General features: G+C 40.1%; 2 protein-coding genes across 5 annotated transcripts in view; both read left to right on the forward strand.

Annotated features, from left to right (window-relative positions):
- Window positions 1–22632, forward strand: part of LOC116035013 (rab GTPase-activating protein 1) — a 71210-nt gene that overhangs the window by 20862 nt on the left and 27716 nt on the right. For all 4 annotated transcript variants that reach the window (XM_035995912.1, XM_031277888.2, XM_035995953.1 and 1 more), the window contains 3 exons: window positions 131–299; window positions 2227–2320; window positions 4594–4744. In XM_035995912.1, the coding sequence (XP_035851805.1) occupies window positions 131–299; window positions 2227–2320; window positions 4594–4744 (414 nt within the window). The remainder of the gene's footprint in view (window positions 1–130; window positions 300–2226; window positions 2321–4593; window positions 4745–22632) is intronic.
- Window positions 9193–17586, forward strand: LOC116035015 (probable G-protein coupled receptor 21). Its single transcript, XM_031277898.2, has one exon. The coding sequence runs from the start codon at window positions 13765–13767 to the stop codon at window positions 14998–15000; it is 1236 nt and encodes a 411-aa protein (XP_031133758.1). The 5' UTR covers window positions 9193–13764; the 3' UTR covers window positions 15001–17586.

Here is a 22632-nt window from a genome sequence, read left to right on the forward strand (position 1 = left end):
CTGTGACCTGCAATGATGCAACACAATCAGTTTGTTGATAAACTATGATTTTGTAATTGCTAAGTAATATTTAAAGAAAAAAAAAAAGAAATGTGATATATGTTTTTACTAACCAATCATCTCTCTTCAGATGGAGCGTAAGGAGCGTAAGAGTCCTTCCTCCGACACACTTTATGAGGTGGTGAGTTTGGAAAGCGAGACTGAGCGAGAGAAACGGAAGACCACAGCTAGTCCCGGCATCCTGCCCACTGGGACTGGTACCACTGTCCCTTCACCACCTGAGGATGATGAAGAGGAAGGTGATTGGATACTGTCTTACTTTTTCACTTAGTCACCTCTTATGGGATTGTTATTTTATTAAAGGCACACAATACAGAAGGATAGCAAGTATGTTATTAAAAATCAAATTTCTGATATAGCAAAGGGTATAATTTATTTATGTAAGCCATATGGAAATATTCTTTGCAAACATGACCACATAGAACTACAGAAGAAGCCTGCCTAGCAGAACCATATGAAAATGGTTTGAACTCGTCAGACACATAAACAGCCTCAAAGCAGACACTTAACTGGCAAGATAATATAAATGTATTCTTTTAATCTGGAATGCTGAAACATTGTGGTGCCCTTTATCAGCATTGTGCTCATTCAGAAGCATGCACCTCCAAAACACAATAATAAAAGTATTACTCCCCAGCAGCATGACATTTAACAAGGTTATGCTGATATTTAGCGTTTAACATTTACATTTATACCCTGACTTGATGACTGATACAAATTCAAACTCTACCCTGTGGAGCTGTACCAGATATAGACTTGTGTTTCTCAAAATCCCATGGGAGATCAGACGCTGTGTTACAGAACCGTTTGTACTGTATCCTCACAGACTACTTACCCAGTTTTTTGTGTGTGTGTGTGTGTGTGTGTGTTAGTCCTTGGTATATTGGCCCTGAACATATATTGGTACAGTTTGATCTCACTCTTTGGACTGCATGTCCACAGTTTAGATACCACAGTACATAGAGATAGTAACATTTTACAACAATTTGTTTAGATCATGAAATTCCACAGCTAGGTAGTCATGTAGTTTATCAAAAAAAATACATCTATTTTCAGAGCTGTTGTTCAAGTTCAATATTATCATGACCACAGCTCAGATGCAGAAGACCACAAAACATACAGTATACAACATCACAAAACATCAAAACAGATGATCGCAGCCTGTGATATAAACGTTTCATTATGCACTTAAAAACAAAGTGTCTTTAAGTGCAGTATGTACATTTAGGCACTATCTTGGTAACACCAATAAGTAGAAGGTTTGTGGCTGACTTAAAACACCAATCTCTTTAAATGAGGAAACAATTGACATCTTAAAGGTAAACATTTTTGTAGGTTGGTATTTGTAAACACAGTATTCAAAGTTGGCCTCTGCTCAACGAGCCAGAGAGAGTGAGCAGAGGTGGTCGAGTGAGCTAGAGGGTGAAGGATGAGAGGCAGCACCGTTAGCGTGAAGAAAGCAGTCAATCAGAGGAATAAAACGTTCTTTTCTGATTGTTTTATGCTGGTTTTGTTCTAAAGCACAAATAAACATACACCTCCGCACAACCCTGCGGGAAGGTGCTGCATTCCTGGGTTTTGTTTGAATGCAGAGCTTCATCCTATCGCTGCATGTGTGCGTGTTTCAGTCAAACAGATGCAGCACAGCATAGGAGAGAGACCAGGAGCTGGGGAAACGCATAAAAGCACACAGCGATGTAACAACTCGTTCTTCGTCAAATCCCGCCGCTTTGTATCATAATATGTTAAAGGGTGTCTTGTGCGTCGGTATCAGATGCCAGAGGGTGTGACCAAGCGGCGGTATTGGGAATGAGAAAGGGCTGCACACCCTGCATGCTGTTATGTTATTGGCTGGGGGTTACACACTCAGCGTGGGACCCAAAGGTGCTCATAAATGTCCTGAATACAGCAAAATAAGATGAAAAGAGAAAATACAGGGTCTCTGCAGATACAGACACTGTCACACATTTCTAGTGGGTCATGTTTTTTTAGTAATATACTGCATATAATACCTTTTTAAGTCCTCACATTTATTTAATCATTTTCATTTCACATGCACTAGCTCTGGTAAATTGTGTGTAATCTGGGGCATTTCAAGGGCAAATCTAAGAAGAAGAAAAATGACAATAAGGGATCTTACTTTGTGTTTGTACCTTCTGTGTCCAGATAATGATGAGCCTTTACTCAGCGGGTCAGGTGATGTTTCCAAGGAGTGTGCAGAGAAGATCCTGGAGACCTGGGGGGACTTATTATCCAAATGGTAAGGCTTTGTTCCCTCGTTAAAGGGCGATTCCGGCGCAATATGAACCTAGGGGTTAATAGCATATGTGTACCGAGTGGATCGTTCTCTGGGATATGTTTTCATGCTAATCGAATGTGTCTCTAGCTTGAAACAAGCTACTGCAAACCGGTGATTAGCTGCTAACGCTAGCTTTCGGGGCATAGGGTAACTCGCCATAATTCATTTATAAGTGGTGACACACAGCCAAAGTTAATCTGTTTTGTTTGCTAAAGATTGTACATTGGCGAGGAAAAGGCTGCATAGTGATAGCCGATAAGGAGTTAGCCTTAGCCTTTGTTTATAGTCTCAATATATAGTCTCTGTGTTAGATACTCCCCTTTCCTTGGAAGTGTTAACAAAAAAAAAGACGGAGAGGAGGGAGGGAGAGCCTGTTTGATGATAATAATAATAATAATAATACTTTGTTTACATTTCTGAATTTGCATTTGTTAAGCACCATTCAATTAAAATGTGACTGTAAACTAAAATAAAACGGCACATTGTAGTTTTTGTGTTTATTACCAAAGCCTTTATCAACAGTTAAAATAAGGAAAATGTGAAAAATTGCGTTACAGGTCGATTTAAGGTGCGCGGCCCTTAATTTTCTGCCTGTGCCCTTAGGGGCTACACAAAAAAAAGTTGGTCTGGAGCCCTGAGCAGCTTATTAAGATGGCTTCCCTCTTCCATTACTGCATTTTTTAAAAATCAAAAGCTCGTGATGAACTGAATTGAAACTGCCCGGACTTTAATTAGCTGTAAGTTAAGCTCTACACACACACACACACACACACACACACACACACACACACACACACACACACACACACACACACACACACACACACACACACACACACACACACACACATATACACGCATGCGCGCGCGCACGCACACACACGCGCACATGCACTCACGTATAGCTTGCCTCTCTCTTTCTCCCTGTCTGTTCTCATTTATGTTTTTCAATAGAACAGTATAATTTGGTTGCATTTATACAATACATACTGTATATATAATTGATTTGTTTCAACTCATCTATGTTTATCGTAATAAATTTATCTTTTTTTCTTTTTCATTACTCACTATATTTGGGTGTACGTATATAATGCCCTTTGACAATGCCAAATGTTGACACAGTGGTATTTGCCTCACTTCTTTTATAAAAATAATGCCTAAAAAGAAAGTAATCTTCAGACTAGCCTGTCATAATACTTTGCTTTTTGCGAGTGATTGGTGATGTTGTGTGTGAGCTGGAGAGTGTGTGCTGTGGCATTGTGGGATGCAGGGCTCAGGGAGCACAGAGAGGCAAATCACAGAAAGCCCTTTACAATCTTATGCCCCTAAGGGCCAAGCCTGGCATTACTTACGTCACATGCACGCACACATGCATGCACACACGTACACAGTATACTTTTGTTTCCTTTCTTAGTCTCAACAGAAAATGCCACATATTGCATAACCTGACAAATAAACCAAACTAACTCAGAAAATAGAGAGGGATAAATTAAGAAAGGAGGGAAAAGTGAGAGAATCTTCAGGGAGTTAGGGATTTTTTATTTGCTCCAGTCAGGCGATAGTTGTTAGGTAGATACAGCTGTGCCTCCATGTTCACCTTCTCCTTCTCTCTATATCTCTGATTCTGTTTTTGTTACTCACTAGTTGTCGGGCAGATGCCTGAGTTCATTCTATGATGCATACAGTGTCGCCAACAGCTTCAACATTCAAATGTGAAGATGAGGAAGGAAGGCATTAAAACTGGCCTTTGTGTATTGTTGCTGTAATTTTCTATTGGCTTATTGTCTGCTATTGTCTATTGTTTTCGTATCCTGCTAAAAAATAGTGCAGGGGTAAAATAAAGCAAAACTACTATGCAAATGTCAGAGAAAAAAGGCATTTGTTACGTTTCCGTACAAAAATAGCACATAATTAACATTCTGAGACAGTGACATTTGAGCCTTTGATTGATTGTATCCCTTGTGGGAGGTAGGACTGGAGCTTTTTAGACCACTATGCATGTAAATCCTTATACTTGGCCCATGATCTTCATCTTGGTCCAGCTGACCATCTGTAGAGATGATGATGGTTCTTTTTAGAAATGATTTAGAGCCAATGAAAACATTGTTGTGGGTAGATATGGTAGGCAGGTGTGCCCAGAAAAATTGCAGTGCAGGAACTTGTGACATAAAATTAGGATGTCTTTGATAAACTGTGATAGTTAACTCCCCCTCCCCTCTCCTCTCCTCTCACAGGCATTTGAACTTATCAGTGCGTCCCAGGCAGCTGCCAGCTTTGGTACGGAGTGGCATCCCTGAGGCTCTCCGTGGGGAGGTGTGGCAGCTCCTGGCAGGCTGCCATAACAATGACCACCAGGTAGAAGAGTACCGCACTCTTATTACAAAGGTAAGACCACACAAAACTATTGTCTTTGTTAAGATGGCCAGGACATACAAGTCCCATGATCCCCTAATGTTGGTGGTGTAAACGGTCTTTCAGCAAGATGAGTCAAACACAAGCTCCTCTAATTTTTTGTTTCAGCAAGCTGTCCACCTTACCTCTGATGATTTCTAAACCTTTGTCCAATTCGAAGCCATCACTGAAAAATACTTTTATCCTGTAACAGATTTATCCTGTCTGTTTTTACACTTGGCTGTAATTTGATCTCTCAAACTGAAACACATTCAATTCAAACAGATTTCATTATTTGATTGTTTTTTGTCTTGTACTGGCCAGAGCATGTGCTACTTTTATTGTCCTTGGCAACAGTTCTTTGAAAGTATACCTCACTGATGGCCCTGTTTCACAAGTTTATCTCTCATGTGCTTCAAACTTGTGATCCACTGCTGCCCTGTAGGTCATGACAGCTGATTATTTTTGGCATTATGTAAGTGATCTATTCATACACTTTTCTTCAACAAAGTGTGTTAATGGTTCTGTTAAAATTAATAATCCTTAACTTCTTATAAAAACTCTAATGTTGTAGACGAAGTAAGACAATATATGTAACTATCTGCTTATGACCTTCAAATAGTAAGGTATCATTTCATGAGGTTGGCTGTGTTTTTTTAAGTGTGTTTTTTAAGCCGCCTGCAAAAGTCAAGAAAAAGGTCAGAAGAGTCCGAAATGTGATCAATGTGACTTGGCCTTGGACCTGGGCCAGAAATCACCTTTATTTAACTACATTTAATAGTTGGTCTAAAATGATACTTTGTTTATTATTATTCAATTATGATGATTTCAATTGGGGGGATTTTTTAATATTAGCTTTTTCATAGCTGATTGGCTTTGTTATTGTCTATGTGCCTCTTTTCTGCAGACCTGTGTTTGTATGTATGGAAAGGCAGAAATCAGAAATGACAGCTAGCGTTTGTTGGAGAATCATGGTGTGCATGTGAAGGTCTGTCTGTGCTGCAATGTGTGTAAGGCACTGCTGTAGATGGTTAGTCCCCCTTTGCGCTGAGAACAGTGTGTTATTCAATGTAATTTCTTTCTCGACTGCAGCTCAGTCCAGTGTTCTTATGTAAAGGCAACATCCCCAGGCAGCAAGCTGGGACCCAGGTGGTGACAAGATGTTGGTCTTGCCCTTTCCTCCACTCTGCTCTTTCCCTCCTCCCTTCCTTTTTCTTTTGCTCTTTTCCTCTCTCTGCCTTTGCACTTTTCCTTTATTTTGCCTTACATCTCTGGCATGTGATGATGAAAGAATTCAGATAGTAAAAGTAAAAAAAAAAACTCAAATAGAAAATTTACACCAAAATCACTTAGGAGCCACACTGTTATCCATTAACATGAATGGTATGAATAGAATCTCAACTTTCAGTCAAACAACAATAACTATGAATCACAATGCCACTGTTTTGATAGCCATTGGGCAGAAAGTTGGATAGGAGTTAACTGCAGAAGCACTAAAGCATTCCAGGTTTGTACATCAGCCAACGAACACACAGAGAAAAGTGTGGAGAACCCGTGCAGCTTTACCTGACTCTGACAGACGCGTGTTTTATTTAGTCTCCTTAGAACAAGATGAGGAAAGGTAGCCAAGAACAGTTAAAGGAGAGAAAGATGATACATCTTTTTCATTAAAAAAAAAAAAAATCCAACTAGAACTAAGACACAAAAAGGTCTTGTTAATTAAATAGCTCTAAACTGTTGAAAAAGAGTATTGAAATGTATTACATAATAGTACTCTGAATATTATGTCTGTTAATTAGGAAAGAATTGACTTCATATTGATGTTGGTATTATTTCTGGTACTAATTAAAGCTGATGTACTAATTCATTCTTTCCCTTGTTAGCTCCTGTTTCAAAATGTGTACATACCATACTCATGTGCCAGCTCCTAATTGGTTTTGTGTGCTTTCTATATTCAGCCTGTGCTTGTGTGTATCTCTTTGTGCTGTATTGCACTGCATGCACAGCATGTCCTAGCTTGTGCCCTCTTTTGTGCCTTAATTCTGTTTGAACTTCTGTACCCTAACTCTGTTTGAACTTGGTGTTCATCCCCATATCTGAATGCCGGGCATTCATGGACCTATTCTTTCCTGATGGAGCCCTAACAAATTTCCCAATATAAGTCCCCCTGCTGCTAAATACTGGAAGTACCATGCTAACTTTTGCATTAGCTCCATAAGTTATAGTGAGTAGAAGCCCGTCACTGACAGAGTTATTACGAAGTCTGGCAAACGAATAATTGGTTACGAAAGACGTGAAAAACCTAACATAATGGCAGGCAAGACTTTGGATGTGATTACACTTGTTTTTAATGCTACCTTGATGATCAGATGCGCCAGATCAGAACTCACATTTGTCCGCAATTAACACTTCAATTCGACCTGCCTGATCAGATAGTGGATATAACGTTATTCATGCACAATAGGTGCATCCAAAATGGCACTTGAGCACTGAGAGCTAGCCACCTAGCAAGCCAGGCCACCTCGGCATGTGGTCTGGCTGATGGGAACCTAATGTGAGCAAGATCTAATCTCGGAGTGCACAGACTTGACAGTTAATGTGTCCTGACATGATCGGATGATAAAAGTTGCATTGAGACATTAAGACAAGATTAAGACAAGTGTACCCATGGCTTTTGTTATTGTGCTGAGGGGCAGTGACAATGGCCCTCATTTATAAAACAGGCGTAGGATGGGCGTGCGCCGATTCCTACGCAAAGCAAGGCATTTATCAATTTGAACATGAGCGTAGGCTGCGATAAAATTTCACGTCTGGTCTGAACTTGTGTACGCAAGTTTTAGAGTCAGTGTGGACTTGTGGAGCAGCATATAATCAGTTTAACAGGAGAAGGAGAAGTCATCAGTTGATCACTTATCAGCAATGGCAGATCTGGCTCTTTTAGAAGACCTCTATGCGCCGGTACAACAGTGCACACGTACGCGCACGGGCCACGGTGGAGCGCTCCATCGGATTGATTAAGGGCAGATGGCTCTGTCTTGCATCAGTGGGTGGGGGGGGCGCCCTACTATACTACTATACACGCCAGAAAAAGTCTGCAACAGTGTTTTAGCCTGTGGGGTTCTGCACAACATCGCTCAGGAAAACAGGGTGCCATAGCTTAAATGTAGTGATGGAGCCAGATGACCCGATGCCCAGAGAGCAGTGTCCAGCACAGCCCCAACTGGGGGCTATACAAATGAGACAGGATATTATTCCTCACTTTTAAAAGGTATAGTGTTATGTTTGGCAATGATAGCCTACTCAATACAGGAAACATGATGATGCACAACATTTTTATTTATTCTTCAAGTTTTCGTTTCTCTTTTGAAGTGTTGTTAATGGCCACAAGTAAACGATGAAAAAAACACAAGTAAAATAAAAGACACTGCATAAACTCTGCTACTGTGTGTTTATTTAAATATAGGTACACCATGTAGGCCTAAGAGATTCCAATATAAGCCTGTATATTACTATTAGGACTATAGCAAACGTCAAGGATGTATAAATTAAATAAACTTCAGTTGGAGTCCCATTTACTACGGCAACACTGTTGACTGCATCAGTGATCTCTTTCCATTCCGCATTCTTTCTACAGCCTTTAATAACTGTTTTCAGGCTGCCAAATCTACACGTTAGAGCAAATGAACCTGAGATATCAGAGTTTCAATCTCCACCTCTGAAAAGTGCTGCTTCTTAGCCAGATTACGTCTCGCCATGTCGTAAATTGTAGGGGTGAGGCCTCAAAACCGAGAATATAACGGGGCGTGAAATTTAAATTATGATCTTTTCCAGCCGCTGCATTTATCAATGTACAACCATTCTTACGCTCTGATTGGTGTGATACGAACGTTTCATGAATCACACGTGAAGCCTGACGTAAGATGATTTCTGCGCTCATATCTGTGCTGGTTTCTACGTTAGGTTGATAAATGAGGGCCATTGTGACCGTATTACTACATAACAGTCAACATATTTTAACAGCATAATCTATGTACCAGACTAAGTGTTGCTTAACCTTAACCTTACTCTTTCATGTTATTAACTGTAATTTGGTTGTAATAATTGAAATAATATTTAGCTATAGATATTATAGTGTACATAATCCTGTAAAAAAAAGTTGTTGTGGATGGGCCATCGGTGAGAGGGATGGTGGGAAATAATAAAAGTCAAAGGTTTGTGTATTTTAACAAACATGCTATTTTTGAGAGTTTGAGAGAGCTTTAGAGTAAGCTTGTTGTAACAGTAAAAGGAACACCGCACAATCAGATCACACACTTAAATGGGTGATGATTGACTGATAACCTACTTTAGTTCATAATTGGTATCATGTTTTTGTGGCCCAAATGTTATGAGGCCTAATAGTTGGTTAGTGTGGAACTATTACTCTCTATAAGAAGGGTAATATTGTGTTACTGCATGATATTCAACCACCTTTTTCTTACAAAATTGGGCAAATGTAGTCTTCTAAGGTGTGTAAATGAGCATACACACATACGGTATGTGTAGTGTAGACAATGTGATCAGATAAACACAGGCCCGGTCCCCGGACCTGCTGCGCCAGCCTCCTGTGGAGAGCAAAAACAAGTGCTCATATCTATCTGTCTGCCTGTCTGTCTCTGTCTGACCCACATAATGACCTGTATGCCTGCCTCTCTGTCTATCTGTCTGTCTTTATAATCGTATGTATTTGTGTACGCCTGACTCTGACTCCTTCCAACTTCTACCTAGACCTGTTTGGGCTTCTGTCAACTTGTGTTTCTTCCTGCCTTTCTCTGTCTGCCTGCTCATTTGTGTTTTGTCACACTGTCTGCTTGCCTCTTTTTTGCTTCTCTCCCGCTGTCTTGTCAGCCTGACGTGTCTGCTTCTTTCTTTTTTTCCCCATGTGACTGTATGCCTGCCTGTGTCTCTGTCCCATAGGTTTATGTGCATTACTGTTCCGACTTCAGCTGAAATACTTTAAGATGTTTTTGTATTCTACTTTGAAGCCAGTTTCCCACATTATCACAAAGCATATTATTTTGCAGTTGAATGTGAACAGGCTGGAATTTTATAATAATGTTTTTGTCTGTGAGTATGTAACAACTCTCACCACCTTTGCCTGATGTTGGTATTTATGTACTAGCTTTAGGTGCTCTGAAGAGAGCACAGAGATGAACATAATTAATTCTCTAATATAAAAGATTGTGTATTCTCTGTCCAGTTCCTAGAAATTCTTTTTATTTCTATTCTTATTAGGCATTCCTCAGATTAATAAAAACCTCAGATAGAACATCAGTTCACCAGTTCTTTTTTTAAATGTTTTTGTTATATCATGTTTATACAAAAGTTGGCACGAGTGACTGCTTATTTTTATATTTATATAAAAGCAGAACAGAATTATCAGGATTATGAGCCACCAGCTGGGTGGTGGTGGACAGTGGGTGTTAATAATAATCCGATGGAAGTCAGCCAGTATGGCACTTGCAAGTTATTATCTTATTATTTAAATAGTGCTTATTTTAGCTTGTCAAACAGATAATATATCACATTGTTGATGATTTATTAATTTTGTGTTATTTAAGTAACAATACAGAACATTGGCTGATATTCTACAGAGGAATCACTGGTGAAGCATTCATTGTATTCTACCCCAACAATAACTACAGCAATGTCAGTAAAGAGCAAACATTATCTTAACATAACACATAATTAACATCCTCAGCTTTTTTCTTTTCCTTAAAACCATACATGCTTTACAGAAGTTTAGGACCATTGTGTTGTTGCCAAGTTTGCGGCAGCTACTGGAAGCCTGTCCTTCAGTGGTTGACAGGCAATGAGGAAGCATAAGTTAGACAGCTAACACGACTAAGTTATGCTCAGCCTTGCAACCAGCTAATAGTACATCGCGCTCTTCCTTCTTACTCGTTCTCATAACTCCCTGATTTGTTCTTGCAATATTGTATGACTTTTTCTTTCACCTCTTCTTCCACTCACCTATGATGAGCTCTGTGTTACTTTTGAGTCTCTTCCCTTTCTCTCATTCCTCTTCTAATTCCAACAGTTTTCATTGTACTGTCATCTATTTTTAGCTCCTCGTGTGGTGGGCAGAGGAGGTGCGTGAAAGCATGGGAGTGTGTCTGGATTGCGGGGGAGAAAGGTGTGTGTGTGTGTGTGTGTGTGTGTGTGTGTGTGTGTGTGTGTGTGTGTGTGTGTGTGTGTGTGTGTGTGTGTGTGTGTGGGACTGTGTGGGACTGTGTGGGTATGTTTTGGTCTCCATCACGCTACACCAAATTGCCCTGCACGAGACACCCTGCAGTCTTCAGAAAGCCATTAGGGTGAGGATCTAGCAGCACTAAATCTGACAGTGATTATTAACCACTGATGTTTCTAATTGTCAAGGATTGTGAGTAATTAAATGCAATCAGCACATCATATGATCTAAAAATAACTGACTTGGTAATTGTTCTAGCATAGATTCAGTAGGCTCTTTACAGAAGGACTGACTGGGACTTGCTATAGCTAACATGTTTGAGAAAATTAAATACTAAGTGTTCAACTGAGTCCTTTAGAGCCTTGCAATACAAATCTGGCTGTTGATGTTGCCTGGAGGGAGATTAAAAGTTGACTGGTGAGGTCATGCTACCTGGGTGTAGCTGACTGTGTCAAAGCAACTCTCATGCTAAGTGGAGGCGCAGCATCTGCTGATGCATGCAAAAGTAAGTAGTTAAGTAGTTGCCACTTAGTACTGTAGATTTTTAAGTGTCCATACAGTTATAGTCTCTCTCTCTTGCTCTTTTAGAGACACATGCATAGAGTTGCACATAGAGTTGCAAAGAAAAAAAACACGTAGGCCATTGTGTAATGATACATTACATAAGTACCATTATTAAACAAGGTTTACTTGTAAAGGCATGAGTACTGAGTACTGTGTGAGCATGGGCTTTTTTTTTTAGAATGTGATATTATTTCAACGTATTCAGGGCATATTACAGGGCTAGTAAGATATACACTTTTACATTATTATTAATGATAAAACAGTTCTATACATATAATTTAAAGCAATTCATTTCTCAGTTAGACAATGTGGCCTTAGAAAATGTTAATTTTAGCATCACTAGACTTTTATTTTTTATCTGAACTTTCTGAACTTCCTCCATTGAAGTGCGCCTTTCAGTCTCTCCTTTACTTGCAGTTTGCACCTAGAAGGCAGAGCCAGTTACTAATTGCATAATTACTTGATGCGTTGGTGAATCAGCTACAAATTACACGCAGGCTGTGAGGGCAAATTAAATTATTTGCACTGTGCTTTCATGTATTTAAATCTGTCTCTCAGTCTCTTAAGCTTTTATATTGCTGCTGTTTATTATTAGTAGGTTACAAATATATTTCTTTTATTCAGTTTTATTCAGTGTATGGCGTACCAGCATGAACAAATCAGAGAGTCAGTAAAGATGCAGTTATGGCTTCCTAGGTAAACAATTAGAGAAAGTTTTAACACATTAGACTGGATGAATTCTTACACAAGAAACTAAAGACTATCTGTTAAATAATGGCACTGTCTGTGCTTTATAAATACAGAAGCAGATTATAAACCCACACAGATACAGTGAGATCTGATTTCTCTGTGCAGCAATAAGCACATACTTTGTGTATAGTAGTCCACATGCGAAGATGCACAAAACTGTAGGGAAAGACGCTTTCCTGTCCTGTATGTCCTTGGTTTACAATCAAATTGAAAATAGAAATATTTCCTGTAAACTGCACCCAGGCATGCATTTATTGTTTCCCTGCAAACAAATACAATACCTTTTCTGCACTGTAGAACGACAATGTCCATTCTTACAACTCAAAAATGTCCTATCTTTTGGGAATGAGGTGAGAGGCTACTGAGATGTTAACGGTCAAAAGAGCTGGGTTAACACTGAATGTTACTAATTTAAACAGTGTGAAAGAGTATGTTTGAATTTTAGGGCGATTATGAGAACCACTGGCATAGAAAAAACAGGGAGGGGTGAGAGGGTTGGAGAAAGAGGCAAGCCTCGTGCCCTTGCAGTTAATCATTGGTTGGAGCCACAGGGAAGGGGAGGGGCCTCAGTGTCACTGTTTCTGTAGAGAGAGAGGCAGAGGGAGCAAGAAAGAGAGAGACAGCAAAGGAGGATAAATGAACACGGGGGTTCTCCCAGCATCGGTATGACTGCCTACCTCATTTCCAGTCCAGACACAGTTGCTGCTCCTCTGGATAGAAATAACAGCTGAGGTGTGTTTGCATGTGTGTTCGCATGTTTTAAATATCAGTCACTCCGTGCACCGCCTTCATTCTCTCAGCTAACGCCAGTCTGCTGTGATTTTACTGCGAAGGACCAGACAGAAACTGTGACAAGAGCAAGCGGACATGGAGGAGTGGTGAAAAGAGGGGTAAAGGAGAGCCAAGAAACACAAGGAAAAAGGAAGAAGAAACAGGAGAGAAGCAGAAGGACAGAATAAAAAGGAGATATTATGCTTAATGTCTCCTTCCCTCAATTCATTAACGCAGCACATTCCACAATAATGTCTTTTCATTGTAAGCTGTGACTCTGGACTATAGACACATAAGAGAGCTTCAATCATTGCTTTCTACAGCTGCAGCAGATGTTGAAGACGTCTTTGACTTTATAGGGAGCGGAGGCATTTCAGGCATAGATTGGACTAGAATTCCTTTAAACAAAGTCACATTCTGGTTTTTTTTCTCGTTTTTGTGCCTTTAGCTGGGAAATTTGCTTTACTGATTAAAAGGAATACACACGTTTTTTTTTGTGTGTTAATCTGTTTTTACACTGGTGGTTTTCTATCTTTGTGTAAAACCACAACTGCCTGCACCGAGGACAAACCCAGGGGGCTTCCTCACCTCTCGCTGTCCTTTCCATCCCTCCTGCATTTGAAATGGCAGATGGCAGCAGTCTCATCATGGAACCGCAGCATGCAGCTTTTTGTTTGGACTGAAACCATACAGCTACAAGATGATGAATTCCTCCCTGGATCCACTGAACCAAAGCTCTGCTGACCCGTCAAACTTATCTGCTCCCTTCTGCCTGCTTGAGATAGGCTATTCCCAGATTTTCACCACCTGCCTGCTTGAAGTCTCTATCATACTTCTCCTCACTGTTCTCATAATTTCTGGAAACCTGGTGGTGATTTTTGTGTTTCACTGTGCCCCCTTGCTTAGCCAGCACACCACCAGTGCTTTCATCCAGACTATGGCATACGCTGATCTGCTTGTGGGGGTCAGCTGCCTGTTCCCCTCTCTGTCCCTCCTTCATCACCTCAAGGGCCTCGACCCCAAACTCACCTGCCAGGTGTTCGGGTACATGGTGTCTGTTTTGAAATCAGTTTCAATGGTGTCGTTAGCGTGTGTGAGTGTAGACCGCTACATTGCCATCACACGATCTCTGACTTATGCATCCCTGGTGACACCTTGTCGAATTCGATGCTGCATCGTTCTAATATGGTTGTACTCTGCTCTAGTGTTTCTCCCATCTTTTCTGGGGTGGGGGAAACCTGGTTACCACGGGGATGTGGTGGAGTGGTGCGCAGTTGAATGGAGGACTCGTCCGGCCTTCACAACCTTTATTGTTGCACTGCTCTACGCCCCAGCTGCTCTCACTGTTTGCTATACCTACGCCAACATCTTCAAGATCTGCCGGCAGCACACGCGGGAGATCAGCGAGCGCCGCGCACGATACAAACCCCAACAGCTGCAGGGCCCAGGATTGACAGTGGGATCTGCGTTCAAGGACAACAGTGCAGTAGAGCAAGGGCAGTTGCCCCACTTGTCTCAACCACAAAAATCGCAACCACAGTATCAGCAGCCCACATCAACATACCCAGACAAGCGATACGCTATGGTACTGTTCCGCATTACCAGCGTGTTTTATATCCTCTGGTTGCCCTACATCCTCTACTTTCTGTTGGAGAGTGGAGGGATCTATCACCACCCTGCAGCCTCATTCCTAACCACATGGCTTGCCATCAGCAACAGCTTCTGTAACTGTCTCATCTACAGCCTCTCCAACTCTGCCTTCAGGAAGGGCCTCAAACGTCTCTGCTCCTTCTGTTTACAGCGCAGTGGAAGTGGCAGTGGCTTCGGGGTTAGGAACACTAAAAAGGCTTTTGTTGGTTCTGTTGAAAAAGGATGTGGAGTGCCGGCGTATGGATACGGACATGGGGAAATAGGAATTGGCACATGTCATGTGTAGGGCACACAAAAAGGAAACCCTTGTGCCAAGTTGGCATTTGAACTTTTTAAAAGCCTGATGTGATTGCTGTAATATGTCTCCTCTTTTAAGCTTAAATGTGCTGTAAAGAGATGGAAGGAGGCATTGATCCGTCACTGCTGTTTCTGTCGCATTTGGAGGTTACACCGGCGTCCTCTCTGCAGACGCCACAGCTAGCAAAGACAGAGAAAGGGAGTCAAGAATAAAACACTGAAGGAGAAAAGGCCTAAATAGCCCTGCAAGGTGTTTTTAAAATGGTCCTAGAAACCCAGCATACTGTACTGTGTATGGACAGGGATGATAGATGGAAAGGGTTGGGAAGAAGGAGAAAAAGGTGTCTAAAAAAATCTCACACACATTTTTTTACACAGAAATGAACTCTTTTGAGGTTAAACACCAATTTTATCTATCAGTTTCCTTTAATGGCAAGTGAATCCTTAACTTATTTTGCTAAAACAACACAAAACGTTCCAAGAAAAGTGTTCTGAAAGACTGTATGTGAAACAATGTGACCTTTGTTGCCAGATTATCAGCACAGTATGAGTTAAATGCAAAAAAGAAGACAGTTGATGCTGTGTTTTTGTAATGTGGTGCTAAGGTGAAGCTCTTTAAATATGTTTTTACGTGCCCCTACCCCCTCAGTATCTGAATACAAAAAGTGATGCAACAGTTTGTGTATTTGTTGTCTTTTGTTGTTGACTGATTGATCGAGCTTAGTCAGTCAAAAAGAAATGGAAAGAACAACTGTAGGTCTTAGACTTAGTACGTAGTATGTCATTTTCGAGTTAGTTTGCATTGACTGAAGTGATTATGCTTTGTCGGTATCAAGACATCTATACATCAACTTTGAAATTTCAGATTGTTATAATTTTATGATCGATGTAATGTCTTTTACTAGGTCGTAGGTTCACATATTGAGCCGGCTGTTTGTAATATGTGAGATGAGATGCTACCCAGCTCGGGTGTACGACTGTTAACCTGACAAACAGCAAACATTATTTTCAGTTAATTTATCGTTCAATTCATTTTTCAAATCTTTGTCAGTTTCATTGCACCTTTGTGGTTTTGATTATGTAACTAAACTTATTTCATAAGACTCCGATCAGACAGAGCAGATGTTTTGCAGGTTGCCTAGTAATAGTAGTAAATGATGTTGGGCGCTTTTTCCGCTCTGAGTAGAAGTTATTTCAACATGAGGCGTTTAGGGCGCTGTTGCAAAAATGCAAGGCGCATACAGCGGAAAAACGCGAGGCACTCAGGCTCCCAAAAGCAGTGAACAAAATGCTTAATTCACCTTGAAAACAATTTTAAAAAGCTGCCCCAGGCTGCTTAAACATGCTCTGTCTGATCGGGCCTAACTGTGTCCAAGGAAAAGCAAGACCAAGGCTTTTTATCAATGGTAAAAACGTTAAGCTCTTAAATGAATAACCCTTGAACTGTGATCCTGACCCCCTGTCTCTGCGATTGGCTGAGAGTAATAGTCTAATGAGAAGTCTTATGTGATTGTGGAAATATAATATAAATATTCTTGTGAATAATGACCTTTTTACAAACCTAGGTGTATGCTGTATTGTGACTATTATTCTGCCCACTTTCAGGGACTAGTACACACACACACACACACACACACACACACACACACACACACACACACACACACACACACACACACACACACACACACACACACACACGTGGGTTCTTTTCACTCTTAACTTGATATTTAATACAAATTTATCAAAGCCAATAATATGTCAAAATGACTCCAAGTGTACATACTGTGTCATAAACTCAAACATTGTGAACCATTATCTCTATTTTGAACCATGGAGAATCATTTTACAATTTATTTAGGTGCAGATAATCTAACTTTATACATTTTATCTAATCTACCAAAGAAAGTTCATTTGGTTAAATGATATTGTTTTCTAAATATCTAACATATGAAGATTTAGTTAAGTGCGATTTAGTAAGAGGGGGTTTTACACAAACTTTGTGTAGTTCCACTGCACTGTGTTGGCCCAGTGATGCCTTGTCCGCATGAGTATGACTGTTTCAGTAAAGTGATATATTGTTGCCTTGATATACAAATGAAAATGAATTGTTGGGAAAGTATTTTCCTTACATTTAGCGAGGGCTTAATTTATAGACATGCAACTGTTTTTAGAGGCAACAGCACAGACTGAAAATAAAAATATACATTAGCCAGCCTAAAATTCCACACTCCATACAGAATAACCTGAACCCCATCTGTTGTGTAAAGTAATGTCATTGTTAATTCAGCTACTCTCTTGTGTAAAACTGAAATCAACCAGGAACAAACACATGACTCAAAACTGTTAATGGTGTTTGTATTTTAAATTATTTGTTTGTGTGTGTTTGAGTGTGTGTATGTAGGTGTGTTAGGATGTGACCATTGGTTGAATTTAACTGTTTACGGTGTTCTAGCAAGGCTGCTAACAGTGTTTCATTGCTTTATTAGCTGCACATCACATCTCTCGAATACACTGTATTTTGTGAGTGTACTGAATGTGAGTATGATGTGCTATTGTGGTAGATTCATGTTGTCTTTAGGGCTGTCAGCATTAACGCGTTAATCGCGATACGATTAAGGGCCGAGCATAATGCGTTCATTTTTTTTAATCGCATGCCGCCATTTATTAATTTATTTTCACTTCACTCGGCTTTGCGTCGTGCCTAACAGGCTACTATTTTGCCGTACTTCCTCGTAACACATCCTGCTGCTGCAGGAATAGCAACGCGGATTTCGGTGCCTCATTCTGGTGCCACTGATATGTCTGCACTTTTCTCTGATGCTCTGAAACAGATGTTACAGGCAACAGAAACATTGCTGCACGTGACGCTAGTTAACACTATACTCGACAACAGCTAACGTTAGCCTACTGCTAGCTAGTAGCTGGATTAAACACGGTTACAATGCTGACAGCTAACGCTAAACGGTGTAAAGTGTGACTGTATTTCACTGTAGAGGATTCAACACCGGGATGTAGCAGTCTGCAGCTGCCGTTGTCGGAAAAACACAGACGGTGCGTTCAATGAAACTGGTAATTTACAGCCTTGTGGTGCATTCAAAGTTGTTGTTAAATGCCGTTTTCCCATCTGGTGGTTGTTTTTGTCATTCAACAGCTATTTACTAGTGAAATAAGTTATTGTTATAGTGATTACTATTATTATTATTAAACATTTCATTTTGACGATATGACCTTAGCAATAAACAAGCCATTCTTTAATGTTGCCAACTGTTTAGTACCCTTTTTTTTTTTTACTTTCTTAAAAAGTATCGGTTAAGGCACCAGTACCGTTTTAAAAGTACCACTCTAGCACCGGTATCCAAACCAAACAATACCCAACCCTAATATTGACTCAAGATTCAAATGTGTGACTAGATTAAATATATAATAAACAAATACAAATCTTAAAATCAAGTGTTCAAGCATTCATTTGATTCCCAATCAAGATACACTGGTAAGAATTGCATTCCATTGTTAATATGTACTTAAAAACAGTTCTGAAATGCAAAATAATCGAATTTTTATTTTGTGATAAAACATGCGATTAATCGCGATTAACTATAGAAATTCAACGATTAATCGCGATTAAGAAAATGTAATCGTTTGACAGCCCTAGTTGTCTTGAAATATTTTGGCTGTCATCTGTGAAGCATTGCCAAATATTGTAATCTTTCCTTTTTGTACCATCTTTTGTTCAGAAATGGCGCGGGCAGAAATGGTGTATTGAATGTCTGATTGCCAAACTACAGAAATGTATTTTTGTTGTTTTTAGCCATTTATTTTACTTGGGCAGTTTCTGTTAAGGTGTCTCTACTGTCTTTTGCAATAAGAAAAATCGCTTACTTTGAATATGAGGCAAGAAGTTCAACACTAAAAAGATATAATTTCCCACAGAAGTTAATGGTACAATTCCTCAGAAATGCGTAAGATTTAGGTCAAAGTATCTTGGTAAATTATTGTGCCAAAACATGCTAACATTAGCATTCACACACATTCCCTTTTTTTCCCGTGGGAAAATGGTCAACTCATGTTCTCAAGGGAACAACATTCTGGTGATGGCTGTGTCAAGGTGCAGTGCCATGTTGGTTAGGATAAGGCCATTTGTAGGTTAAATGCAGCCTTCTGCTATGAGAGAGAGAGATAAATTATTGTTCATGGGGCACAATAATGTATGAGTGCATACTACAAACACAGTTGATAAGTACTAATGTGTTAAAAAACAGAGAAGGCCATCGGCAAATAGGTAGTGTAATAAAATTTGCTATATGTGCAAATAATGAAGATTAGAATGGTCCTTCCATGGTAGCTTCCATAGCTACTGGTTCATTGTGTTTCCAGAGTCCTTATTATGCACTGACATTTTATTTATTTTTTAGCCCTTTATAAGTTATCCAGAAACATTAGAAGGTGGCTGCTGCTTCTTCATCTTCCTCTTTTGGAATCTTAGGCAATTGGCAAACCGCTTTAAGTGCATCGCCACTTTTAAGAACTGGGGCTGACCAGATGTGTGTGTCTGTCGTGGGGAACAAGCATAGTGTGTATATTTCCACCAGCTGAATACTGGTTCTTCTAAGAGTAGACAGTACCCCGAACGATCAGTAAAGCCTGCACTTTAACACACACACACACACACACACACACACACACACACACACACACACACACACACACACACACACACACACACACACACACACACACACACACACACACACACACACACACACACACATACCCACACAAGGGTATTTTCATAGCTGTCTTTTAATCCGTATGAGATTTTCTTCTTTGTGTATTTGTAAGGCTCTCAATAGATCACACAAGACCCTCACTAATGGCTGACTCATGACTTAGTTGTTCTAAGACACTGAGATTATTATCACATTAAGATGAAACTGACCGCTGTAACAAATGGGCAACATTCTTTCACTTTGCTGTCATGATAGTGCGTCTCTGTGACAAATTAGATATTTTTCATTACACAATGCATGATGCAAGATGTACATGTTGTTGTGTGTCTGTACTAAGCAAATAAATGTAATGTTATCTCAATGAATTCTAACTTCTTTGTGCAAATTACTTTGCTACAAACACAGTCATGGTGGCCACAATTTTCCTTTCATTTTCAGTTTCCTCCCTACCACAGGTGAATTGCAGTTAGTAATCAGAAAGTTTGTTAACCCACATACTGTGTTATTTGTGACAAAAACAGACCTTTATATTTATATTTAGTGAGGTGGAAGGCTTGGCTAAATACTGCTGGCTGAAGATCAAGTATTACAGTTGATAAGAAAAGTAATAGCATTGCATTCACGCAGAATTTCCCATCTTTTGCCAAATGGTGAATGCTTTGGTGTAGATTGTTACAGATAAGAATACATTTTTGTTAACATGCTGTAAATGGACTAGTTGGTCTGCTGAATTTGCATGCTGGTGAAGCTGCAGTGGGAAATGTTAGTGGTTTTGGAAAGCAATACCATGAGAGAATGCCTTTGTAGTTTTGGCAGTGAATGTGTGTAGTGTTGTCATTAAGATTTAGCTTCTTCCTCTATGTCATGTTGGTCCTGATCAGATACATATTTTGTTGTCTCTCCTTGTGCTGAAGCAGCCAGTGCATAAATGGCACAAAGTAGGGCATGAGACAGACAATTAAGATTTAATGATAGCTAAGGTGAGAAAATGGCTCTGCAGTTGCTTGCGCATGTGTTCAGTCCATTACATATTCTTGTAAAGGAAAGATTAATGGAATCACTGTATTTAACTAACTAATATTTATTAGCTTTATTAAAAAAGGATTTTTAAAAGGAAAAGGGAAATTTCAGTTGTTTATGATGAAAGCAAGTTAAGACTAGTTGTTATTTACAAAGCATTAGTTACTGCCACATTCACTATTTATTTGATTAAGCCTTGAATCCTGTGATACAATGCAAAGTGTAAAACTCAGGGTTGTTAGGGTTGGGGAGCATGGTTGATAAAAATCAAGCTTGATAAATATCACCGTATGTTCTCTTGGCATCGCAGCAGGGTCCTTTAGGAGCAAAGAAAGAATAACAGAATGACATGTCAGCTATTGTGTTGAGTCAGAGAAAATTAGGGACATAAACAATAGAGGGCTAGCTAGTCAGTCTTCCCACGGAAACCCTACTCCGGTACTTTATTCCTAGCTTTAGACACGCACGGACACACACACACACACACACACACACACACACACACACACACACACACACACACACACACACACACACACACACACACACACACACACACACACACACACACACACACACACACACACACACACACACACACGTTTGTTTCACTATCTTTGTGGGGACCCATTATTGACATAATGCATTCCCTAGCCCCTTACCCTACCCTTAACCATCACAACTAAATGCCTAACCTTAACCCTTACCCTCACCCTAACCATAACCTAATTCTAACCCTAATCCTAAAACCAAGTCTTAACCCTCAAACAGCCCTTTAACCTTGTGGGGTCCAGTATTTTGGGCCCCACAAGGCTGTGCAGACCCCACAAGTATACTGTATTCCCCGGTTTTTGGACCCCACGAATATAGTAAAACAAGCACACGCTCATAGACACACACACACACACACACACACACACACACACACACATTAACTTTTCCATTTTTGGCTTACCCCCAGTGAAGAGTTTTTATTGTACGTCTGTAAGAAGAACTTTTTTTGTTCCGTGACTTCCATTCAGTTTATAGGTGCTCTTTATAGGTGCTTAATTTGATTTCCTTACAGTACTATTCTGGCAATTACTTGTCACTGACCGTAAACAGTGCTTCGACACATCCATTGTAGGGGTGGAACGGTACACAGAAGTCACGGTTCGGTTCATACCTTGGTTCAGACATCACGGTTCGGTTCAATACAATGGAGGGAAAAGCATAACAAAAATGTAGAAGGCAAATTTTTTATTTATTGTGCATGTACCACCTAGTGTCATACAGTCTCTCCCCTGAGCTAGCTTCAACAGCCTGAAGTACGTAAAGTAAGATGTAAACAATAAGTACCCCACATCATCTCCAGACTCCATCTGTAACTTGTAATAAGACAATCAGCTATAAAACTGGAAACACAGCATCTCTTATTTATGAAAGTGCAAATTACATATATAAACAATAATAACAACAACAACAAATATGTCGACGGGATGGCATGTTGTAACGAGGTTCGAGCACATGCAGCAAATACTTGAAGCCCTATTTGTATTTGTATCTAAAGGCTGGTTAAGCACTGTAGGAAGGAGAAGTTGTCTGTGAGAAGTTGTTTGTCTCGTTCCAGCGATTGGTACAGCTGGGTGATGGCTTCGGATATGCGTTAGCATCTTAGATGTATTTCCACTTACATACCCAACATTTGCTGAACAACGCCGACACACGGTCCTCGTCTTATCCACCACTCTTTCGCCTGTACTACTGTAACTGACCCGAAGACCGAAGACCGAAGTTTTCGAGGCCGGGACGGCACCAGGCGGGAGGGAATGACACAGGAGGCTCCAGGCTTCATCCATACAGTCTCGAAGTTTTCCCAAACTTGCGATCTT

Source organism: Sander lucioperca, chromosome 1 (genome assembly GCF_008315115.2).
Source record: "Sander lucioperca isolate FBNREF2018 chromosome 1, SLUC_FBN_1.2, whole genome shotgun sequence".
Classification (NCBI taxonomy): Eukaryota; Metazoa; Chordata; class Actinopteri; order Perciformes; family Percidae; genus Sander; species Sander lucioperca.